The 26,637-nt window shown below is 40.0% G+C and overlaps 1 protein-coding gene across 2 annotated transcripts in view; it reads right to left on the bottom strand.

Annotated features, from left to right (window-relative positions):
* Positions 1 to 25,734, bottom strand: part of LOC115219153 (RRP12-like protein) — a 69,129-nt gene extending 43,395 nt beyond the window's left edge. For both annotated transcript variants that reach the window (XM_029789257.2, XM_036509160.1), the window contains exons 1-4: positions 25,441 to 25,734; positions 22,112 to 22,311; positions 2,843 to 2,926; positions 1,429 to 1,505 (exon numbers count right to left, since the gene is read on the bottom strand). In XM_029789257.2, the coding sequence (XP_029645117.1) occupies positions 1,429 to 1,505; positions 2,843 to 2,926; positions 22,112 to 22,311; positions 25,441 to 25,588 (509 nt within the window). In that variant the 5' untranslated portion in view covers positions 25,589 to 25,734. The remainder of the gene's footprint in view (positions 1 to 1,428; positions 1,506 to 2,842; positions 2,927 to 22,111; positions 22,312 to 25,440) is intronic.
* Positions 25,735 to 26,637: the final 903 nt, after the last annotated feature.

The raw sequence follows: 26,637 nt of genomic DNA on the forward strand, positions 1-26,637 counted from the left end.
GAACTAGTATCTCAAGTCATTCAGAATAAATTAATTAGGGGTAAGGTGAATTTGAAGTCTTACAGCTGTTTCTAGGTAACTTAAGTGGTTGGTTAGCATATCTAGGCACCAGGTATTCTGTCATTAGAGTCAAGGTGTAACTATTTTAGATGGGGTAAATTTACAGTTTATAAGGAATAAAATAGAAGAATAAAAGTAGAAGTAATTAGAAGAATACAGACAGGAAAATAATGTTCACAACTCATCTGTTTCCATATCCTCTGGAGAAAGATGAGTTGTAAACATTATTCTCCTGCCTATATTCTTCTAACTACTTCTACTCTTTATTCTTCTATTTTATTCCTTACTAGCAGTATTGCCCGGCGTTGCTCGGGTTTGTAAGGGAAATAACTATATAAGCATTTTTAGAGAGTTACTTCCCTTATATAACCCGAGCAAAAATCATTAAAAATGCAGAAAAATGATGGTAAATTTTTTTTAAATCGTAGGCTCATCGTAGACGCGCGCTAATACCCATAAGGGCTTGATATGAATGACAACTATAAGATACCCACATTTGGTTAAACTGCACTGCAAAATGTGGGAGTAGTTAGGAATCTAAATCGGAGGAGACAGAGTCTCACACAAACAACTTCAATTTTATATATAAAGATAACCTATGAATTTTATTCCTTGTAAACTATAAATTGTCGCCGTCTAAAATATTCATATTTTGTCTCTGATGACGGAATACTCAGTGCACGGACATGCTAACCAACCACTTGGGTTATCCCAAAAACGGCCGTAAGACTTATTATGAATGACTTGAAATACCCACTATGCCTTAGTTTTGATATATGCCTGCTATAACGGAACCCTAACACGTATCCCTAGATCCAGCCTTATTTGTGATCATGGAACCTAACGGTCGACCAACTATAGCACTTACCCAGCATACCTATTCGTTTAAATCACAAGTGAACTAAACTTCTCATAATCTTTATATATATATATATATATTGATAAAAATGGTAAGACAACAAAAGAATGAAAGAGACCTCGATATTATGTAAATAGACAAATGTATCTGTAAATGTAATATGTGACAATTATTTGGTAGCTATGATAAAACTCCGAGGTTCGGATGCCGAGATGAAAATCCACACCGCCATCTCTTCAGTTATCTGGCCATCAGGAACAATGCTATCCGATGGCCGGATAACTGGAGAGATGGCAGCGTGGATTTTCACCTCGGCATCCGAAACTCGGAGTTTTCTCATGGCTACTGAATAATTGTCACATATTACATTTACAGACAGACGGACGGATGCATGCATGAGGTAGACAGTGATACAGCTTATCAGAGAGAGAGAGAGAGAGAGAGAGAGAGAGATATTTAAAGTGCAACACAATAAGAAGAAGACTAAAGCAATGAAGTGGAAGTCTTACTTGCTGATCACAACACCGAGAAGATAAAGTGTGGCTGTGAGTCCATCCTCAATGTCCATTGTGTCAAGAGCCGTGACCTGGAAATGTAAACAATTACATGTATATGATTAATTATCCACAAAGTTGCAGGAACTTAATTGAAATTTTAACACTCAAACTATGTAACTTAATTTCATGGTTATTCCCATGGTGATGTTAAATATCTACAGAAACATAGAATTGGGTTTCTCTACAAATTAATTTCTTTATTGCTCACAGGGGAGGGCTAAACAGAGGGGACAAACAAGGGGATTAAGTCGATTACATCGACCCCAGTGCATAACTGGTACTTATTTAATCGTACCAGGCGGCGAGCTGGCAGAACTGTTAGCATGCCGGGCGAAATGCGTAGCCGTATTTCGCCTGCTGTTACGCTCTGAGTTCAAATTCCTCCGAGGTCGACTTTGCCGTTCATCCTTTTGGGGTCGATTAAATAAGTACCAGTTACACCCTGGGGTCGATGTAATCGACTTAATCCGTTTGTCCTCTCTGTATTTAGCCCCTTGTGGGTAGTAAAGAAATAGGTACTTATTTAATCGACCCCAAAAGGATGAAAGGTAAAGTCGACCTTGGCGGAATTTGAACTCAGAACGTAAAGTCAGACGAAATACCGCTAAGCATTTCACCCAGCATGCTAACGGTTCTGCCAGCTCGCCGCCTTTCTCTACAAATTGCATTGCCTCATAATAAACTTAACATACTTCAACAAAAGAGATTTTCGAGTGTGACGTTCTTCAATAAAAGACAGACTGGCATATAAAACCGCTTTCCACAATTGAGGGTAACGAAATCTTGCATGGATACATCAGATTTCGGTAGTAAAAGGGCCAAGGGGGCAAACAAGTTAAGCTATTTTTTTTTAGCCATCGTGCATGCCTATCTTATGCTAGGAAGGAAACAAAATGGATTTTAACCCTTTAGAATTCAGATTACTGTTAAACGTAATGCTTATTTAATCCCATCGTTTTGAATGAATTCTGCATTATTACATGGCCAGTGGCAAGTAAAAAGCACCAACCGATCGTGGCCGTTGCCAGCCTCGCCTGGCACCTGTGCCGGTGGCACGTAAAAAGCACCTACTACACTCATGGAGTGGTTAGCATTAGGAAAGGCATCCCGCTGTAGAAACACTGCCAGATCAGACTGGAATCTGGTGCAGCCTTCTGGCTTCCCAGACCCCGGCCGAACCGTCCAACCCATGCTAGCATGAAAAACGGATGTTAAACGATGATGATGTTCTTACAATGACATTGCAAGGTAGGTGCGAGATGCTGGACCTGGCTGGTCGAACATAAAACAGGTAGAAGATGCCTTCTCATAAGCATAAATGGTGGCATAGAAACATAAGTGTAAAATGTAGACGTCTTGGACTTACCAAAGCTGCAAAGTACTCAGTGTCCGTTTCTTTACCATCGTTTTCTTTGATCACTTCAGTGACAGCAGCAAGCACGGCAGCAATCTGTCAAATAAAGAACACAAGACATCGTTTAAGAAATTCTTGAAACAACAACAACAACAGTAGCAATCCTTTCTAATAGAAGCAAAAATTGAAATTTTAGGAGAGAGGTTTAGTTGAGGACATCGATCCCCCAACCCAACCGGGTTCGACTGGTATGTAATTTATTGACCCTGAAACGAATGAAAGGCAAAGTCGACCTGGAAGGAATTTGAACTCAGAACGCAAGGATGGATGAAATACTGTTAAGCGTTTTGTATGGCATGCTAATGACTCTGCTAGCTGACCACCTTAACGATAATAACAATAGTCCTTTCTACTATAGGCACCAGGCCTGAAATTTTGGGAGATGGGGGCTAGTTGATTACATTGAGCCCCAAAAGGATAAGGCAGAGCTGACCTTGGCCAGATTTGAATCCAGAATGTAAAAATGGATGAAACACAGATGGACCGCACTGCTGGCTCATTGCAACAACAACAACAATAATAATGATTTCAAATTTTAATACAAGGCCAGCAATTTCAGGGGAGAGTGTAAGTTGATTACAATCGACCGTAGTACACAACTGGTACTTACTTTATTGACCCTGAAAAAAATGAAAGACAAAGTCGACCTTGGTGGAATTTGAACTCAGAGCATGAAGACGGGTGAAATATCGATAAGCATTTTCCCCTGACATGCTAACAATTCTGCCAGCTCACCACCACCATAACAATAACAAGAGCACTCAGAGAGTGCAAACTTCCACCAAAGCAACACCAACATCCTTTCAACGATTAGCCAGAGATGATTTTTAAAATGAGAATGTCTGACATAAACTCAACTGCTCTCAAAATTAAGTAAAAAAAACGGAAAAATAATCCAGAATCCTTGTTCGGCACCAGATCGATCCCAAAATCTAATCAGTTCATGCCAGTCATGAGGTCAAGCATCCCTGAAAGGTTCATCCGAATCCGCCCAGTGGTTCTTGAGATATCTTGTCCCCGGACAAACAAACATGACTGAAAACAATACCTCCACCTTCGCTAAGGCGAGATAATAGTTAAGTTAATTTTTTTTGCTCAAAAAGCAAGGCCATGTAGGGGGACATGGAGTTATGTACAGGGAGGGTGTTCATGCAAAACGTTCAGGCCATTTCTGGTCAAGAGAGACTTTGAACCGAGTGGTCCTCGGCATCTTCACTATCTTGTCCGGCAGCTTATTCCACGGTTCCGCAACCCGGATGGAGAAAGCCCCTCTCCTTCGATTGAGATGAACTCGTCCCAGATAGAGCTTTTCGGAGTGACCCCGCAGCCGACGCTCTGGAGCAGGAGCGAAGAACACCTCTTTCGAGAGGTTACACTTTCCGCCTATGATGTTGTGAGCAAGAATGAGATCACCACGGCGTCGTCGTTTTTCTAGAGAATAAAGGTCGAGCGTCTTCAGCCTTTCTTCATAAGACAAATGCTTGAGACCAAGAACCATGCGGGTAGCCAGCTTCTGGACTCTTTCGAGATGATGTATGTCTTCGAGGAGATAAGGAGAAGAGGCTTGAATCCCGTACTCCAATATAGGTCTCACCAGCATGACATAATAATGGTTTCTAATTTTGGTACAAGATCACAAACCATGAAAGATAATACAATTCCAGTCATTAATATTTCTCTGGTTTCTGAATTCCATTAATGTTCTGCAATGCTAAAAATAATAGAGTAACAAAGCAATCACAAACTTGGTGGACAGATGCAGGTATATAGAGGTTGGCTAGATGGGTTTACATATCATCTAGCAGTATCGCCCAGCGTTGCTCGGATTTGTTTCCACCCTTTAGAATTGGAATTTTTGAAAAGTAAAAATTTTGCATTATGTAGCTTGTTATTCTCTTTAAGTGAACGTTTTTCTGGTTGAAATACACCGAAAAAATGGCGACACAGCAGTCAAAACATAGTAAAAAATAGGGATTTGCATAGGAAAAAAAAAAGCACCTTTTTGATGTAAATAATTTTTGGTGTTAACATGGTCCGATTTGAATTTTTTCTTCTACGGAATGAAGAGCAAGCCTTCTTCTATCATACTCTCAATTTTGGTCAACTTGCGCCGCAGGGTCTCGGAGGAAATAGTGTTAATTGAAAGCTACCAAACCTGCCATACACAGACAAGTTCAGCTTTATAAATATATATAGAGATAACAGAATAAAGAACAAAAATGATCCATTATCAATATTTTTCCAATCATGAAAGATAAGCTTGGTTAGTTGTTATATCTTCATGGTTTCCCTTGGTTTCTCTTGGAGATTCTGCCATTTCTGTGTGGTGCTGGTGGTGGTGGTGGTGTGCTGCTGTGAGGATTAGCAGGATTCAGTAGTGTTGGGAGTATAGGTGGCACTGGAGATTGAAAGTTAGCAATAACAGAAACCTTACTTCAGGAGGTCAGATGATTAAGGGCTGACAAAGAAGCTGGTGATGTCAGCCCAATGATAACATTATCCGGATTAACAAAAATGCTTGAGGATGAATAAGATCAACACATACCCAGTACTTTGTATGTATTCCCAGTCCACATATAATCTTTCCCAAAGCTATAATTCAAACCATTTATCACAAAGAGTGTATTTAACTCTTTAGCATTCAGATCGTTTTAAATTACTCATACATATATATATATATATCCACACATGCACACACATATATCCATAAATGTGCCGGTGGCATGTAAAAGCACACACTACACTCTTGGAGTGGTTGGCATTAGGAAGGGCATCCAGCTGTACAAACTCTGCCAGATCAGATTGGAGTCTGGTGTAGCCATCTGGTTCGCCAGCACTCAGTCAAATCGTCTAACCCATGACGATGATGATGATGATGATCAAGATGGCTTTCAACAATGTTTTGTTCTTTATAACTTTGTTAAATTCTTTTACATGCAAATTTGAAATGTTGTCACATGGTGTTTAACTCTTTAGTACTCAAACTGGCCATATCCAGCCCAAAATATTCTACCCGCTCTATGTTCAAACTGGCCAGATCTGGCATGTCACACCCACCCTACAATTCTAAGAATAAACACCCACATCATCAAAATCTCAAAGCTACAAGATAATTTGAATGCTAAAGGGTTAAATATCAATGATTCACAATTACGTGGATTTAATAGGGCCACTGACATGTATTGGTGTTGTATTGTTTAACTATCATCAACATCATCGTTTAACGTCTGCTTTCCATGCCAGCATGGGTTGGATGATTTGACTGAGTGCTGGTGAACCAGATGGGTGCACCAGACTCCAATCTGATCTGACAGAGTTTCTACAGCTGGATGCCCTTCCTAATGCCAACCACTCTGAGAGTGTAGTGGGTGCTTTTATGTGCCACCAGCATGAGGGCCAGTCAGGTGGTACTGGCAACGGCCACGCTCAAATGGTGCTTTCTATGTGCCACCTGCACAGGAGGCAGTCTAGCGGCACTGGCAATGACCTCACTCGAATGTTTTTTCATGTGCCACCATCCATAATAATTTGAATGGCATCTGGAAGATCTCCATCACTTCTCTCAAAATACTCATTTTAATTCAAACTAAATTTGCTATATTTTGAGCAGGCATCAACGCATCACAAGGAGCAACAGCATCAGCACAAACAGGAGGTTTTTGCCTCATTGTTTGTCTGTCCGTCTTTGATAACAGCCCTAATATCTCCTTTTATCAGGAATGATGATGTAGAGACGAACAGTTAACAGTGTTGGGGAGCAGAAAGATTAAAGTTGAAGTAGAGACAAAACGTTAGCTGACATGGAGGACTGGAAGCCACCTGAATATTGGAAAAGTGTTACCTGTATCATGATAATTCACAACAGATATCAAAATGCTGACACCATGATTGCTTCTCCATGCTTTGTGAACACTGTAAGACGTGATATGGACAGCAAGCGAGACTGCAAAGCCGTGGTCAGCAGGGAAGGACACAGCAGGCATTCTGACGACATCTGCGCACCAGAATTTATACAACTGCAGGACAAGGTAAAGGAAGATCCAAGCAAGGGGTGTGAAAGACAAATTCTGACAGCCAAGGAGAACCACTTGATGAAAGCAAAGAAGCTCCTGAACAAGCCGAGGCATCTAGCTGAGCTGGGGTACTTCTCAGATGGAAAGAAATTCTACCAGGACCAGTTGCACAACATCCATAACAACAGGTGGCTTGCCTACAATCCATGTGATGCCTCACATCTGAAAACCAAGTTCCACCAAATTGCGATTAATCTTTGAGTGCGTCTTCAGTGAAGATGAAGTCATGCTGCCCCCTCATCTTTTAAAAGGGCCTTGGGCTAAATTCTGGCAGCTATGTGAAGCTGTTGGAAACTGTGGTCAAACCCTGGCTGGAGAGGGTTACTACTGGAAGGCCATATGTGTGACTGCAGCATTCAGCTCCTTGCCATACTTCTGAAAAGAGTCACATATATATGGTTGTTTCTATGACTTCACCAGCCCCAATTTCTGGTCTCCTAATTCCTCTGAATGTAATCCTAGGCAGCATGGTTGAGAAAGGACCAACTGTCCTGCTTACAACACCAAGGCTAAGCTGGTGGCCAAGATGAAGGCAGCGGTGAGTTGGCAGAAACTTTAGCATGCCGGGCGAAATGCTTAGCAGTATTTCATCTGCTGTTACATTCTGAGTTCAAATTCCGCAGAGGTCAACTTTGCCTTTCATCCTTTTGGGGTCGATAAATTAAGTACCAGTCACGTACTGGGGTCGATATAATTGACTTAATCCTATTGTCTGTCCTCTCTGTGTTTAGCCCCTTGTGGGTAGTAAAGAAATAGATATTTCGTCTGCCGTTACGTTCTGAGTTCAAATTCCGCCATGGTCGACTTTGTCTTTCATCCTTTCAGGGTCGATCAAATAAGTACCAGTTACACACTAGATTCGATATAATCGACTTCATCCGTTTGTCTGTCCTCTCTGTGTTTAACCCCTTGTGGATAGTAAAGAAATAGGTATTTCGTCTGCTGTTACGTTCTGAGTTCAAATTCCGCCGAGGTCGACTTTGCCTTTCATCCTTTCAGGGTCGATTAAATACCAGTTACGCACTGGGGTCGATGTAATCGCCAATCCCTTTGTCTGTCCTTGTTTGCCCCCTCTATGTTTAGCCCCTTGTGGTCAATAAAGAAATAAGATGAAGAAGACATTTGAAGATCTTCACAGGGACACAGTGAGGAATCCATGTGCTAGGTTCTGGAGTTGTCTTAAGGCCATGGTGGAAGCTGAGGGAGGGTGGCTACTTCCTGTAAACTTATCTCCCAGCCATAATCTAGTTGATATCTTTTGATTCTTTTAAAAACATTAATTTTTGAGCAGGATATTGTGTTTTATTTTCCTTTAATGCAAAAAGTCAAATCTAGTCTGAACATCATCATCATCTTCGTTTAGCATGGGTTGGACGGTTCGACCGGGCTCTGGGAAGCCAGGAGGCTGCACCAGGCTCCAGTCTGATCTGGCAGTTGTTTCTACAGCTGGATGCCCTTCCTAACACCAACCACTCCATGAGTGTAGTGGGTGCTTTTTACGTGCCAGCACAGAGGCCAGAGCAGGCTGGCAAACGGCCACGAATGGCTGATGCTTTTAACGTGTCACTGACATGGACGCCAGTCAGGCGACGCTGGCATCTGCCACGTTTGGACGGTGCTTTTTATGTATCACCGGCACAGGTATCATGCAAAGACAACTCACTATAATTACTTTTTCTGTTCTACACTGTATAAATCTTCAAATGTAAATCCTTCCGAGCTACTTGCTGAAGCCATATCACTAATTACCTGACAACTGGTGTTTGTTCGTTTACATCCCTGTAAATTAGCTGTTCACCAAAAGAGACGATAGGATAAGAACCAGACTTTGAAAATAATTATTGAGGTGGATCTGTTCAACTAAACCCTTTAAGACTGCTCCAGCATGGCTACAGCTCAATGACAAACAAGTAAAAAATATAACATAGCTTTACCTAAATTAGGCCCAACAAAAGCCTTTAGTTTTTATTCTTTTTCTTTCTTTTTTTATATTTATTCTTTTACTTGTTTCAGTCATTTGACTGCGGCCATGCTGGAGCACCACCTTTAGTCGAGCAAGTCGACCCCGGGACTTATTCTTTGTAAGCCCAGTACTTATTCTACCAGTCTCTTTTGCCGAACCGCTAAGTGACGGGGACATAAACACACCAGCATCGGTTGTCAAGCAATGCTAGGGGGACAAACACACACACACATATATATATATATACATATATACGACAGGCTTCTTTCAGTTTCCGTCTACCAAATCCACTCACAAGGCTTTGGTCGGCCCGGGGCTATAGCAGAAGACACTTGCCCAAGATGCCATGCAGTGGGACTGAACCCGGAACCATGTGGTTGGTTAGCAAGCTACTTACCACACGGCCACTCCTGCGCCTGTTTCTTCACTGTTTGTTGTAGACTCATATGTGGAGAGGTTTGCTTGATAAGGTACACAGATGAATAGCCTAGTTTCATTACAAATAAGACCCTTCTCTACAGTCAGTTCACAAGAATACTGGGGAAACTGTTTTCTCAAGATCAACCTTTTTCAGTAAATGTGCTCCTTGCTTAAACAAATCTCTGGAGTAGTGGTTCTCAACCAGGGTCGATGTGGTCCGTCGGAGTTCATAGAGTTTTTTTTGTAAAAGTTGTGGCACAGGGGCCAGGAGGCTGGCAACGTCCATGATCGGTTGGTGCTTTTTACGTGCCACTGGCCCTATATATAAATATATATAATATAAAGTCATTAGTTCCCAAACTATTTCGGGCTGCCACCCCCTTCGCACCCAGGCCATTTTCCTAGTGCCCCCCCCCCCCGACCTCTTTCTGAAGCAGATTCAAAACAGCTTCATTTCACAAATAAAACATAACCTAATGAACTTATCAGTTTGTTGTTTTTACACAAATTGCCCCTTTTTGGCTACACAGTTACCCCATTTTTTGTCAACGACTCCTTGGAACTTTCCACCTCCCCCAGGTGGGGCAGTACCGCCCACTTTGGGAACCGCTATTTAAGTACTATCAAGTCATCACCATCATCATCGTTTAACATCCGTTTTTCATGCTAGCATGAGTTGGATGGTTCAACCGGGGTCTGGGAAGCCAGGAGGCTGCACCAGGCTCCAGTCTGATCTGGCAGTTGTTTCTACAGCTGGATGCCCTTACTAGCGCCAACCACTCCGTAAGTGTAGTGGGTGCTTTTTACGTACCACCGGCACAGAAGCCAGTCAAGGCAGTGCTGGCACCAGCCACATTCAGATGGTACTTTTTACGTGCCACTGGCACAGGTATCACAACTACAATTTCCATTTGATTTTCATGTTGATGTTGATGTACTTGACTTAATAGGTCTCCTCAAGCACAGCAGGTCATCCTACGATCCAAGGTACTTTGTGAAACTGGTGCAGGAAACAGCTATGGACTCACGTTATTTGTTGGGTCTTCACAGTCACAGCTTATCTCCAGAGATCTGTGTATATAACTAACATATTCTATGGCCTTTCTATTAAGAGACCTTGCTACTGTAATTATGAAAGCAACAACAGTAGACGCATCATTTCTCGCTTTGTTGAGTATTTTACTAAGTCAGGGTTTAGTCTGAACAGTTCCTTTGTCCTATTAACCCTTTAGCATTCAGATTATTCCGTCAAATCGATGCTTATTTATTCACATTGGTTTGAACTACCGTAAATCTGCATTTTTTCCTTAAAATAATCATCCATAACTTGCAATAAGCAACATTTATTAAACGTTATTTCTTTATTTTCTGCAAACAAAATGCACAAAAAAGCTGCACGTTTGCATTATGTTATATATACAATAATAATAATAAAGGACGTTACTATATACAGTTTTACAAACCAAGGATGTTACATATACCTCCTTGACTCAAGTAAGAGAAGGGGTGCGTATTATACACAAGGTTTAGGTTTTTCAGAGATATAGTCCCCTAAAAATCCCCTATCGTAAATCAAGGATTTACGATATGCATTATCTGCTAACTTTGAGGTTTTGATGATGCATGTATTTATTTTTAGAATGACATCATAGGAGAGGCACAAGAGGTAGGATCTGGGCTCTTAAACATGAAACAGGTAGAATATTTGGGCTGAAAGTAGCTGGTTCAAATGCTATAGGCTCTTTTTTTTATTAAAAAAATTTTTTTTTTTACATGTTCTTAAAGTAACAACATTCCCTTTTGATGCAAGAAGAAGCTCAAATATATTAGCAAATTTTGGGACAAACTGGCCCTAATAGTTTATCAAGTCTAAATATTTTTCAATTTGATTTTCTTTTTCTTGATTTAGGGAAACTAATCTGTTGAAATTTCAGAGATATCCGACAAGTGATTTCATCTGAGGTTGTGTGTTGAAATTAAAGAAATTACAGCAGGGAAGACATATGTTAGCCATTCAACAGTTGCACTGACAGTGACTAGGTTGTAGATAGTGCAATGAACATTGTGATAAAAAACAATAATTAAGTGAAGTTAAGGCGTAGGAGTGGCTGTGTGGTAAGTAGCTTGCTTACCAACCACATGGTTCAGGGTTCAGTCCCACTGCGTGGCAACTTGGGCAAGTGTCTTCTACTATAGCCTCAGGCTGACCAAAGCCTTGTGAGTGGATTTACTTAGCAGCAGGATGTGTCTTTTAGAATATCTGCATTGGTTAACCTAAAGATATAAAGACTATTGACCTCAACAAAGGTGAAGTGCTCAGTTTGCTTTCTAGAGTTGTGAATTGGTGGAGTTGTAACCTGTCTAGACACAAATGCCTTGCCATATTTGTTTAGTGTATGTGCTCTCAGTTCAGATCCTGCTGAGATTATCATCATTGTGTTAACCCTTTGGCATTTAATCTGGCTAGGTCCAACCTCTCACGCCTATGTCATTCTAAAAATATAAAAACATATCATTGAGACCTTGAAGCTAGATGATGCTTGATTAATTCAAAACAATATGAATAAATAAGCAATACATTTGACAAAGAAATCTAAATGCTAAAGGGTTGATGCCCACTTTTTCACACTCATAGATTGGACACAGTTTATTTAGAAGGAAACTGAAAGAAGCCCATTGTGTACTTATGTATCATCATCATTGTTTAACGTCTGTTTTCCATGCTAGCATGGGTTGGACGGTTCAACTGGGGCCTGGGAAGCCAGAATGCTGCGCCAGGCCCAGTTTGATCTGGCAGTGTTTCTACAGCTGGATGCCCTTCCTAATGCCAAGCACTGTATGTATATATATATATATAGGTGCAGGAGTGACTGTGTGGTAAGTAGATTGCTTACCAACCACATAGTTCGGGTTCAGTCCCACTGCGTGACACCTTGGGCAAGTGTCTTCTTGCTATAGCCTTGGGCCGACCAAAGCCTTGAGAGAGGATTTGGTAGACAAAAACCGAATGTGTGTGTGTGTTTATGTCCCTGTAACTTAGTGGTTCAGCAAAAGAGACCGATAGAACAAGTCCTGGGGATCAATTTGCTCGACTAAAAGCGGTGCTCCAGCATGGCCGCAGTCAATGACTGAAACAAAACAAAATAAAAGAATATATACGTGTGAGTTTGTGCAGCACATGTGGCATTTCGTTTGACCTTACATTCCGAGTTCAAATTCTAGCAAGGTTGATTTTTGTCTTTCATCCTTTTGGGGTCAATAAAGTAAGTACCAGTTGATCACAGGAGTCAATGCAATTGACTTACCACCTCCCCCCAAAATTACTGGCTTTGTACCAAAATGAAACACCAGATGAATTTTCCCAAGCCTCAAAACATTAACACCTCTAAATATCAAGATGAATTAATGAGAGATATTCTCTCTTACTCTTTTACTTGTTTCAGTCATTTGACTGTGGCCATGCTGGAGCACCGCCTTTAATCGAGCAACTCGACCCCGGGACTTATTCTTTGTAAGCCCAGTATTTATTCTATCGGTCTCTTTTGCTGAACCGCTAAGTTACGGGGACATAAACACACCTGTATCGGTTGTCAAGCAATGCTAGGGGGACAAACAGAGACACACACATATATATATACACATATATACGACGGGCTTCTTTCAGTTTCCGTCTACCAAATCCACTCACAAGGCTTTGGTCGGCCTGAGGCTATAGTAGAAGACACTTGCCCAAATTGCCACGCAGTGGGACTGAACCCGGAACCACGTGGTTGGTAAACAAGCTACTTACCACACAGCCACTCCATAATTCAGTTTCTGGTGATTTATATACATCAATAATTATTTTTCAGTCATCATCATTCAACATCTATCCACTATTCTAAGCCTGCATGGATCAGTTGAAATTTGTTGAGGCAGGTTTTTATGACTGGATGCTCTTTCTGTCACTAACCCTCACCTATTTCCAAAAATAACATTTCATTATATTGGTCATAAGTAAAAATCTTTATCTCTAAATTCTATATTTTCCTCCTTTTCACACTCCTAAAATGTCTACAACTTTTGGTTCAAATATATTGATTAACCATCTGAGTGTGATCATTGCCAGGGCCATGGATTGGCTCCCGCGCCGGTGACATGTGAAAAGCACCATTCAAGAGTGATTGCTGCCAGCATCACCTTATCAGCACATGAAAAACAATATTTTAGCATGGACGTTTCCATGGACTGGCTCCTGTGCAGGTAGCACGTAAAAACACCTTTTGAGCATGGTCTTTGCCAGAACCGCCTGCCTGACCCCCGTGCCTATGGAACATAAAAGCACCCACTACACACTTGGAGTGGTTGGCATTAGGAAGGGCATCCAGCTGTAGAAACTTTGTCAGATCAGACTGAGCCAGGTGCAGCCTCTGGCTCACCAGTCCTCAGTTAAACCGTCCAACCCATGCCAGCATGGAAAACGGACACTAAACGATGATGATGATTATAGCCTGACATGTTTTTCATGGAAGACTAGAAACAAACCTGTCTTGTCCTGAGACAGCATTCACCTGGGGTGGGTTGAGCTAGCTTCATCTCTCACAAACGCCGACCAGACATGGCGATTTGAGGCTAACGACCGCATGATCTCCAACCACTCCCTATTCCAGTGGCGAACGCTTTAGATATGGGGGCCTAGGTTGGGTTCCAGATCGGCCTTGACTGTCATCAGCCAGGTTTTTCGTTGTCCACCACATCGCTTTCGCCACTGGAAACAAACAACCTCACATGTAGGATGGTGATGCTCATTTACAACTATCACATGATGTCAAGACAAGGGTGTACGCACAAACATACACACATCTTTTACTTGTTTCAGTATTTGGACTGTGGTCATGCTGGGGCACTATCTTGAAAGGTTTAGTTGGACAACTCAACATATGAATAAAAGTTCCAGTCCAAGTCAAACTCCACATAAATACACGAAATAATGTTTTACTTTTCATCCAGAAACAGTAAATAATTGAATGCTTTAGACAAAAACTACAGGTGCAAGGATGGCTGTGTGGTAAGAAGCTTGCTTCTCAACCACATGAGTCTGGGTTCATTCCCACTGCACAGTAACTCGGGCAAGTGTCTTCTACTGCAGCCTCAGTCCAAACAAAGTCTTGTGAGTGGATCTGGTAGATGGAAACTGAAAGAATCCTCTGTGTGTGTGTGTGTGTGTCTTTGTGCCTGTATTTGACAACCAGTGTTGGTGCATAACTTAGCAGTTTGGCAAAATGGACTGATAGAATAAATACCAGGCTTAAAAATTGATTCATTCAACTAAAAGAAATTCTTCACAGTAGAGCCCCAACATGGCCACATTCTAATGACAGAAAAGGAAAAAGATAAAAATGCTTTAGATATAAACTACAGTTTGATAATTGTTCCATGACTAATTACTTGGCCGAGGGCTTCAAAATCAACCAAACTGCTTAATTTTCTTTGAATAACATTCTGGTGTCTTAAGAAGAAGAAAAAAAAAAATGATACACTGGTTGATATAGTCCTAGATATATTGTGTCTGAATAAAAGACATTACTGGGATACCTCTGGTCAGAGGTTTGTACATCTGACATGGAGGTTAACACAATAGCAATGGCAACAACATTTGAGCAAGGTTCACTAAGATTAAAGTACAACAAAATAATATTCTCAGACTCATAGGTGGAAATTTACAATCTTCATTCAATAGTGCTGTTGATATTACTATTGTGAATAATGAAGAAATACATAGGACAGCCATACAAATCTATAATATAAATTGGACATGGGCGATCGTTGTATTCCTTCTTGTCTTGAGGTTTACAGCCAAATGGCTGGGTGGATTCACATGAAAAATGGCACACATGTAGAGACGGGTGCATAGATTGGAATGCAGTTTGTTGTTTTTTCCTAATCCCCAAACTTACTGAGAAAAATCGATTAAAACTTTTTCTAATGGAATTTCCCTCTTTCTTCTGCCATCAAAACAACCAGTTGTTTAGAAGCTGTTTTCTGACGAGGGTGGGGTCAGGAAATTTTTTGTATAGCTGGAGGCTCCAATCGAAACAGGGGACCCAAAATGATAAGGTTGACAAATGCTGTTATAGATTATGCCTAACCGAAAACGATCACAGCCACATCATCCAAAGAGACCGGGTGAAACTGGGCTTAGCTGCTAGTTATATATATATGAGGAAAAGGAGGCAGTCAGAATTTTGGATAATTCTTTATTAGAGCTTTCGGTTGATAGCCGGACTCTTCAAGACAAAAATTTTGTTTTTTAATTTTTGTCTTGAAGAATTTGGTTAATGAACATAAGCATTAATAAAGAATTATCTAAAATTCCGACTGCCTCCTTTATCTCAATTTATATACATAATAAAAGAGAGTTTGTATGTGCATGGCTTATGGGGTATCAAAAGATTCAGTAATCTTTCAGCTACCAAATAAACTTTATTTTCATTTACATACTTTCCACGTTATCTCAACAACCAGCTTTATTTGAAAGACAATGCTCTACAATGACCAGGTTTCATTAGAAAGTGAAAGTAATTTCACACTTTCACTTTGAACCAAAATTACAAAGTGTTGCATTACGAGAGTGACAGTGTGCAAATAATGAAAGTAATGTTTCTCCGAATTAGTCACATCTGCATTATAATAAAGAAAGCCGCTTATCATCTATCTATATATATATTGGGTCATCCTGTAAGCAATGTGTTTTTTTCAACTGCATGAACTAAAAGTCAAAGGGGGACAGGATAAACTACCTACATCAACTTGCTATAAAAGCAGGTAGTAATTTTACCATGCTCTTATTCTTGGTGCAAGTTTTGAAGAGTGCAGTTCGATTTTTAACAGTTATTTTTTTCAAAGTTATAATGGAAGTGACAAAGGTGTATATTTGGCATATTTTGCTTTCTGAGTTCAATAAAGGCAACAACGCAACGGAAAGTGTGAGGAATATTAATGTAGTATATAGCGATCAGACAATAAGTGTAAGCCAGTCAGAGCTTTAGTTTCAGCAATTTCAAGCTGGAAACTACAATATATATTGCTCTCATGTCCACCTTTCCATGCTTGCATGGGTCGAACAATTTATTGCAACAAGATTTAAATATGGCCAGATGCCCTTCCTGACACAGACACATCAAACAAAGTAATAATTCCCCATGGCTGGACATGTTTATGCAGAAGAAACGTTAGCACGCCGGGCGAAATGCCTAGCGGTATTTCGTCTGCCACTACACTCTGAGTTCAAATTCCGCCGAGGTCGACTTTGCCTTTCATCCTTTCGGGGTCGATTAAATAAGTACCAGTAAATCACTGGGGTCGATATAATTGACTTAATCCCCTTGTCTGTCCCCTCTATGTTTAGCCCTCTGTGGGCAATAAAGAAATAAATATTGGAAACAAATGACAAGGCTTGTATGAGAGCAACATCCATTCATAACTAAACAATATATATATCATCATCATCGTTTAATGTCCGTTCTCCATGCTAGCATGGGTTGGATGGTTTGACCTGGGATCTGGGAAGCCAGAAGGCTGCACCAGGCTCCAGTCTTATCTGGCAATGTTTCTACAGCTGGATGCCCTTCCTAACGCCAACCACTCCGAGTGTAGTGGGTCCTTATATATATATATAAGAGATAATGGTGTCATTGAGACCCAAAGGTGTCAGCTAATGGTGAATAAGTGCTATAGACAGATCATAGTTAAGTTCCATATTCGGTAATATTGTGAACAAAGGGTTCAACATTGGTTCTATGTCAGCGTGTGTATATAAGAATTATTTGCTTAATAAGATAAAAAGCCTTGGGTTTTTTTTATCGTATTACACAAAAAAATTCTTATATATAAACATATACAATCTTCTTTCAACTTTCATCTACCAAATTCACCTACAGGGCTTTATTCGGCCTGAGACTTTCATAGAAGACACTTGGGCAACTTGCCTTGCAATGGATTTAACCAATGGGTCCCAACATTACTTAAAGTAATTGAAAATCATTGAGGTAAACTATTAGGTTAGATTTTTCTAAGGATATATATTTAAATATATCCAGCCCACTTTGAACTTATGTAAGGAAATAGTAAGATGAAAACTAACACAATATACACCAGATATACAGTTGTAATGGATAAACTTAAGGAAGTTGAGATACTAAATGAAGAACCAGAAAACTTTTTAACACCCAGAATAGTGTGTGTGTGTGTATGTTATCATTTAACATCTGTTTTCCATGCTGGTATGGGTCAGACAGTTTGACTGGAGCTGGTAGCCAGAGAGCTGCATGAGGCTCCAGCATGCTTTGGCATGGTGTCTATAGCTGGATGTCCTTCCTAACACCAACCACCCTACACAGTATACTGGGTGTCTTTTATGTGTCATCGGCACTGGCCATGGCCTTGATTGCTTGTCATTGCCTCCATGAGACTCAACAACCAAAGATATTTCACCACCTTGTCCCACATCTTCCTGGGTCTACCTCTTCCACCGCTTCTTTCAACAATTGGAGATTGGCACATCTTTATATAGCTGTCCTTATCCATAGGCATCACACGACCATACCAGCAGTCTTCTCTCTTGCACATCACACACAAATTTGAATTGACATTGCTATCCATTTGCTAGCTTTCTCCATTTACATGAGAGAATTTATACTCAACTAGCAGTATCGCCCGGCGTTGCTCGGGTTTGTAAGCATTTTTAGAGAGTTTATTCCCTTTATATAACCTGAGCAAAAATCATTAAAAATGCGGAAAAATGATGGTAAATTTTTTTTTTTAATTGTAGACTCATCGTAGACACGCGCTAATACCCAGAAGGGCTCGATATAAATGACTATAAGATACCCGCTTTTGGTTAAACTGCACCGCAAAATGTGGGAGTAGCTAGGAATCTAAATCGGAGGAGACAGAGTCTCACACACACAGCTTCAATTTTATATATAAAGATATCTATAATAGAGATATTGAATACAACACATCTCGTGTAAAGGATATGACCTACATGCACGAGACAAAAACATGTACCACAAAAGCTGTACGACACACATGCACAACACAAGAGTATTTATAAAATAATTCATGTGTCAAGGGTTATACATGTTTATTTCTCAACATCAAGAGAATAATTTACCAGTTTTTTGGGGGACAAAGCTTAGAGAGAAAAAAAAAACAAGAATAGTACAAAAGGATCTTTTTGGCTTGGAACTACCTCTTCTGATTTTACTGAAAATTTCTCCACAGTTATGGCTTGGTTTGCGAACATGTGCTTTCAAGTTCAGTCCCACTGTGTGCCACCTTGGGCAAGTGTCTGCTAATATAGTTCCAGATGACCACTGTCTTGTAAGTGAATCTGGTAGACAGAAACTGCGGAAGCCTGTCTTTGTGCTTGCCACCCCCACCTGACAATTGGTGTTGGTTTGTTTAAACCACATTTAGTAATTTGGTAAAAAAAAAAGACCAATAGACTAAGCACCGAACATAAAGGATGAAAATGTTGCTTTTTTTTTTTGCGCCAGTTATGAAAATCACAACCTTTTTTTGAGAAATTAATAATAAAACAGTTCTGAGTGTTTAACCTTTTAATATTTAAACTGGTCACATCCAACCCAAATATTTAACCTGTTCTGTTAAAACCGGGCCAGGCCTGGCCTCTCACACCTACCCTACAATGTCATTTTAAAAAAACAAACAATCACATCATCAAAGTCTCAAAGCCAAGGAGATAATCCATGATTAATTCAAAACAATGTGAATGAATAAGCAGTTTAAATTCCGCCGAGGTAGACTTCACCTTTCAGCCCTTCGGGGGTCGATAAATTAAGTACCAGTTAAGTACTGGGGTCAAAGTAATTGACTATCTCCCCGCACCCCCAAATTTCTGGATTTGTGCCTATAGTAAAAAGGATTACGTTTGACAGGAATCCGATTGCTAAAGGGTTAAAGACTGAAATGTTTTGTAATTTTTAGCCAATCAGATCCATCTTTTCCCTTCACACCATGGCGATGTCATGGAAACAGTCAAGTTTTTCTTTTTTTTCTGCATTTTTGAAATGGGACAAAGGCAATCATAAATTACTCTTACTCTTTTACTTGTTTCAGTCATTTGACTGCGGCCATGCTGGAGCACCGCCTTTAATCGAGCAACTCGACTCCGGGACTTATTCTTTTGTAAGCCCAGTACTTATTCTATCGGTCTCTTTTGCCGAACTGCTAAGTAACAGGGACATAAACACACCAGCAATGCTAGGGGGACAAACACAGACACACACATGCATACATATATACGACGGGCTTCTTTCAGTTTCCGTCTACCAAATCCACTCACAAGGCTTTGGACAGCCCGATGCTATAGTAGAAGACACTTGCCCAAGGTGCCACACAGTGGGACTGAACCCAGAACCATGTGGTTGGTAAACAAGCTATTTACCACACAGCCACTCCTGCGCCTTAGTTTTTGAAAAATAACAACATTATAAAGCCACTCCCCCACTCTCAAAAACTTCCCAAAACTTAATGGATGGAGACTTTCTCCTTTTTCCTGGGCGTGCAACCCTGTGGTTTGCCAGATCCTGACAAACAATCCAATGCATGATGGCATGGAAAAACAGACATTAAGGGTTAAATGATGAGGATTACAAAATCACTGATGCTGAAATAATGAAAGTAATAAACTAATGTATTGCAAATAAATTTTGCCATACATTATAGGGGCAGGAGTGGCTGTGTGGTTAGCAGCTTGCTCACCAACCACATGGTTCTGGGTTCAGTCCCACTGCGTGGCACTTTGGGCAAGTGTCTTCTACTATAGCCTCAGGCTGACCAAAGCCTTGTGAGTAGATTTGGTAGATGGAAACTGAAAGAAGCCCGTCATATATACGTATGTGTGTGTATATGTTTGCCCCCCCCCCACCATCGCTTGACAACCGATGCTGGTGTGTTTACATCCCTGTAACTTAGCGGTTTGGCAAAAGAGACCAGTAGAATAAGTACTAGGCTTACAAAGAATAAGTCCTGGTGTCGAATTGCTCAACTAAAGGCGGTGCTCCAGCATGGCTGCAACAAGTAAAAGAGTAATACATCACAAACCATAACCCTTAGACGATTTCAGGTGGTCACTATATGATTCTGTACAAATAACACTGTCTGCTGGATGATAAGAATGGATAAATCCGATTGGATAAAATCCCCCCCCCCCCAATTCTATTTTAAAAGGTCACCGATTATCTTTTGTCAATTTCTCCAAAAATCTGAAACTAGTTGCGATATTCATTTAACTGGCAGGAAAAACTACATCCATGTAGAAATTCTCGATAGAACTGAAAGAGATATTCAAACCAAGAAGATCGTCACAACATTTAATGTAAGATAACAAAACAGCCATGAACATAAAACTAAAAAATATGAGAGAAAGAAGGGGTACTACTTAAGAAAAGCGGTCCCGGTGCGCGCTTGCTAGTCGTGACTAGACGATCCTTACTTTGTGTTTTTTTTTTTTTTTTTTACTTTGTTTAAAAAAATTATTTATTTTGTGTTTTATTTACTTTGCTAGGTAGTCGTCGTAGGATCGACTAGTCACGACTAGCTAGCGCGGATGCGCGCACCTGGCCCGCTTTTCTTATGTAGTACCGAAAGAAGGTTTGAAATGCTGATGTGAAACAATCCTTAGGTGTTTTTTGTCAAAGTTCTAGGGGTTCATTGAAACAAATGCCAGCCAAGTTGGTCAAGAGAGGGGCTTTTTAAAAAAAATTTTTTTCTTTTTTATTACTGACGTTCTTCCATAATCACTCTTCTCAGCGCTTGTACAAACCAGAGAGGATTTAGTTCCATATTATATCATAACCGAGACTATGAATCTTGGTTTCAAGAAAACCACATTCCAAAACGTGCAGAGAGAGAGAGAGAGATCAACAAATTGTTATTTTTACATAACACACACTGTTAGCAATGTCATTTTCAATCCATTTTTCCATGCATCGTAATTTATGCAGCAAATGCTATCAAGGGAGATAACCTCTTCAGTGTGCACAACTCGGGCAGACACGAAACTCCTTAATGCGACCAATTCAAGGGTATATTTATGCATTTTTTTACACTTCCCTGTATACTGAAAATCACGAAGTTCGTATTTGATAAGGAATCAGGGTTTTGTTGATGCAAACAGATATACTGGCTCGGCACAGATAACATTACTGGTGTCCTGTTTCATTTACCAATCATATCACCAAGCACAGGGAATGCCTGTCCCTTTGTTACCCCATCAAAGTGTCCTGTTATTCTCGGCGGTGAACTTTTAGGTAAAAAAACCCCAGAAAAGTACAAGTTTAAAAAATTTTTGGGGGAATTTTCAAAATTTCCTTCTTGAAATTAGCCATCACTCATTTCAGCTTCACTCTCGCTAACCACATCGTTAGAATAGCTCTCGGCTTCGCTGGCCAAATATTCATCGCCACTGTCCAGGATTAATATAGAATTATCAGAATCACTTTCTTCCTCCTCCTCTTCGTCGTCATCCTCCTCCTCCTCATCATCATCTTCATCCCCACTGCTGTCATCATCATCATCATCGTCGTCCTCATTGTCACCATTATCAGCCGAGCCATTGTTGCCAGCGTCACCACCAAAGGCGTCACCCTCACCAATCGTGTCACCAAATCCACCGATCGTCCAGTCATCGTCATCTACATTGCCGCCAAAATGTGGTCCAATGTTGACATAGATAGTAGAAAACACACTACATCTTACCTCTTTGCTGACAGCATCACTGTTTGCCCTCAACCTGTGCACATTTCCAAACGTTGTATTTGTACATTCAGTGAAGTTTGTGACAAATGTCTGATAAGTGGATTTCCCAATGCTGGCATTATCATTATCAGTAATATCCATTCTGCAGCTGTTGGCGGCATTCAATTTGGCAACGGCAGCTTCCGTTAATCCACTGTTACCTGCAGATATAATTAGATTTCAATTAGTTTTCTGACAACAATATTGATTTCAAATTTTGGCACAAGGCCAGCAATTTTGGGGGAGGGGCAAGCAGAGTCGATTAAATCGACCCCTAGTGCTCAACTGGCACTTATCTTATTGACCCTGAAAAGATGAAAAGCAAAGCTGACCTTGGCGGAATTTGAACTCAGAACGTCAAGATGGACAAAATGACACAAAGCCTGGTGTGCTAACAATTCTGCCCTTATTTCTGACAGCAATGGTGAAAGTATTTACAGGTGGTTGGTGGGGGAAGCATGTATAATCATTCATCCCCAACCCCCAATACCCCCATGTTCCAATCTCACCATTGTCATCTATACCTGAAACCTGCAGGACTTTCTGAATGGTAGGTATGCCTAATGAGAAATTACCCTTCTTTTTCTTGTCGGTAAGGCTGTCTGATGATGAGCCATGTCTCATGTGGCCCCTTTAAAAAAAAAAAAAAAAAAAAAAATTGCATATGCCTGACCATAGCAAAATGCAGAACTCCTCCTAACATAACATAACTTGCCTTTTCCATCACTTTCAAACAGCCTGGTTTAGAGCAAGCTCAAATCCTTGCCAAAACGTTCAACCCCACTCTCTCCAAAAGTCTTACTCCACCCTTTGGGGCATTCTTTCAGAAGTTGATTGGGCCATTTGCGACTCTCTAGTTATTACCATTGATTCATGCAGAAAGAGAAAGGCATGCAATTAGGTGGTTTATAGTGACATACAACTGCTTATTTTTCTGGGGGTACAACTGGTTATCTAACTTCTGAAAGAATGCCAATCTCTGAAGAGGACAAACCCTTTAACTTATTTCTTTATTGCCCACAAGGGGCTAAACATAGAGAGGACAAACAAGGACAGACGAAGGGATTAAGTCGATTACATCAACCCCAGTGTGTAACTGGTACTTAATTTATCGACCCCGAAAGGATGAAAGGCAAAGTCGACTTTGGCGGAATTTGAACTCAGAACATAACGGCAGACGAAATACAGTTAAGCATTTTGCTTGATGTTCTAACGTTTCTGCCAGCTCGCCCTCTAACTTAACACACAAATTCAACATTTAATAAAAGGTGATGGAAACAGCAGTTGGGAGTAAGGCATAAAAAAAAAAAAAAAGCCATGTGGTTAAGGAGCTTGCATTAAAAATATGTAGTTTTGTAATGGTGGTGAGCTGGCAGAATCATTAGCATGCCGGGTGAAGTGCTTAGTGGTATTTTGTCTGCCGTTACGTTCCGAGTTCAAATTTGCCTTTCATCCTTTCAGGGTCGATAAATTAAGTACCAGCTACACACTAGGGTCGATGTAATCGACTTAATCCCTTTGTCTATCCTTGTTTGTCCTCTCTGTTTAGCCCCTTGTGGGCAATAAAGAAATAAGAAATGTTAGCACACTGCACTAAGTGCTTAGTGGTATTTCATCTGCCGTTAGGTTCTGAGTTCAAATTCCACTGAAGTCGATAAATCAAGTACTAGTTATGCACTGGGGTCAATGTAATCAACTTAATCCCTTTGTCTGTCCCCTCTGTTTAGCCTCCTGTGGGCAATAAAGAAATATGTAATTTTGGGTTCTGTCCACTTGCACATCACTTGTACAAAAGCTCAATGCCTTGTAACTGGGTAGACGGAAACTGTGTGGAAGCCCGTCATGTGCGTGTATGTCTCAATAACTTAACGGTTTAGCAGAAGTAATCACTAAAATAGACACCAGATTTAAGAACTGGGGTCGATTTGACTACACACTTCAAGACGGTGCTCCAGCATGGGCGCCCTCCAATGACTAAAACAAGAGACAATGAATTCCCCACTCTTCTCCATGGTCAGTAAGGTTTCCATAAAGCCATACAAACTGGTGTCTGTCCTTCATTAGTAATCTCTTATTAAAGACTTCAGCAAATACAAACCCTCAGGCTACCCCTTACACGAGGACCCCTTTGCTTAATTCCAAACCTCTATGTGTTTCTTACTGGATCGGAAAATCTGTCAGATCGTACTGCGACAGTGAAGTTTACATACATTGTCTATACATGTTGTATACCACAAGTTCTACATGCTGTTGTATGCCTCATGCCTACACCTAAGCATACCTACTGAGGCAGGAGGTGTACCACAACAACATGTATAACTTACCATGGATAATGTGTAGACTACTTCCACACTATGTGAGGTATACTACACAACTGTAATCTATCCTATCCCTGATCTGATGACATGGACATCAAATACAGGCTACTTCGTTTAATATGACGTATAAACTACGCATTGCAATGTGATGCAATTCCACCTGTACGATATGTTTAATATATAGTCACTGCATTACGGTATCATTCAGTCACTCTCCCAATATCAGAACACCCTAAAAAAATTATCTTATTCCAACCCACTTCACCAAGTAATTGTTAATTCACACCATTAACGGAGATAAACAAGTTTTCTATAATTGGTAACTGGCGAGACTAGTGAGGCTTAAACAGTATTTGCAGTATATTTTCATCGATCCGAATTGGTTTTTTCCCCAGACATTTTCATAATTTAAAGCATTAATCCGTTCTGTATAAATACGGTGAAGAAAAACTCTATTATACAAGACTAATTTTTAGGATATTAAATACGATTCACAGAAATGAAATATTTCTTCATACATAAAGGTAGTAGGTAGTTTGTAAGAATATTGCTTTTATCTATTATATGCTTAATACATGTAAATAACAAAAAAAAAACAAGATTATTTAATGGTAAAACGGTGGAGTCTGATAAAACTAGCCATGTTTTGCGTCGTGAAAAATCCAATTCACAGCAGAGTTAATTATCCCACCAATTCACTCATTAGAAATGTTTAATACCTGTGGACATAAGCTTTAAAATATGCGATACATTTATAGTATTGAATTCTAAACTTAAAATACAAGTCCTGAATATTTTGTTGGAGTTAATTAACAGTCAATTAAATCAAACCTCGGTAATCGACGGGTATTTAATTTATTGAACTATAGAAGTTAGTCGACTTCAGCATGAACAGGGACCTAACTAAATGCTACTACTACAAGGTATATAGCAACGAACACTGTATCGTGTTTTATGTGACATTAGACTTACCTTTTGTGTAGCCCTGTCCGACTCTGTCGCGATGTTCTCTGAAAGTCGGGTTGCTTGTACAACTCTGTCCACGTTTCCAGCGAGCAGCATTTCGCTTTGCCGTGACTCCGTGGGTCCTTTTGCTCTTCTTCCTCTTTAAAGGATGCATCTTATATTCTAACTGTTACTGTTTTAATAAAAATAAAGTCTAAACACATCGATACATAGCTGTTATGTGTGTGTGTGTGTGTATAAAGGATTCTACATTCAGGTTCGTGGTAGCACGTGTCTGGAGGATATATATATTCAGACAGGATGTGGATGTAGTTTTACGACAGCGGACCTTGAGCACGAGGCGTACGAGAGGTTTTCAGATTAATGGAACCTCAGTCGAACAAGATTTTTGCGATCGTCGTTCTTTATTTAATTCCTTATTAGATGTAATACATCAGACCCATAATTACATCGATTACAGCCATGAACATCCACCTTTTTTTACTGGCACAGTGTATCTGCGACAACATCATCCGATTTTTTATTTTTCTATTTTCTTTTAAACAACAAGAACTTGATGGCCTTTATTTGATTCTAGCAGTATCGCCCGGCGTTGCTCGGATTTGTAAGGGAAATAACTATATAAGCATTTTTAGAGAGTTATAGTAAAAAAATAGCAAAAAAATGCATTAAAAATGGAAAAAAAAATGATGGTAAATTTTTTTTAAATCCTTGACTCATCGTAGACATTTTTAGAGAGTTACTTCCCTTATATAATAGCGAAAAAAATGCATTAAAATGGAAAAAAATGATGGTAAATTAAAAAAAAAATTGTTGACTCATCGTAGACATTTTTAGAGAGTTACTTCCCTTATATAATAGCGAAAAAAATGCATTAAAATGGAAAAAAATGATGGTAAATTAAAAAAAAAATTGTTGACTCATCGTAGACATTTTTAGAGAGTTACTTCCCTTATATAATAGCGAAAAATGCATTAAAATGGAAAAAAATGATGGTAAATCTTTTAAAAATCGTAGACTCATCGTAGACGCGCGCTAATACCCAGAAGGGCTCGATATGAATCACGACTATAAGATACCCGGTTTTGGTTAAACTGCACCGCAAAATGTGGGAGGAGTTATGAATCTAAATCGTAGGAGACAGACACACAACTTGACTTTTATATATAACTAGCAGTATCGCCCGGCGTTGCTCGGGTTTGT

This window comes from Octopus sinensis, linkage group LG14 (assembly GCF_006345805.1).
Source record: "Octopus sinensis linkage group LG14, ASM634580v1, whole genome shotgun sequence".
NCBI classification, from domain to species: Eukaryota; Metazoa; Mollusca; class Cephalopoda; order Octopoda; family Octopodidae; genus Octopus; species Octopus sinensis.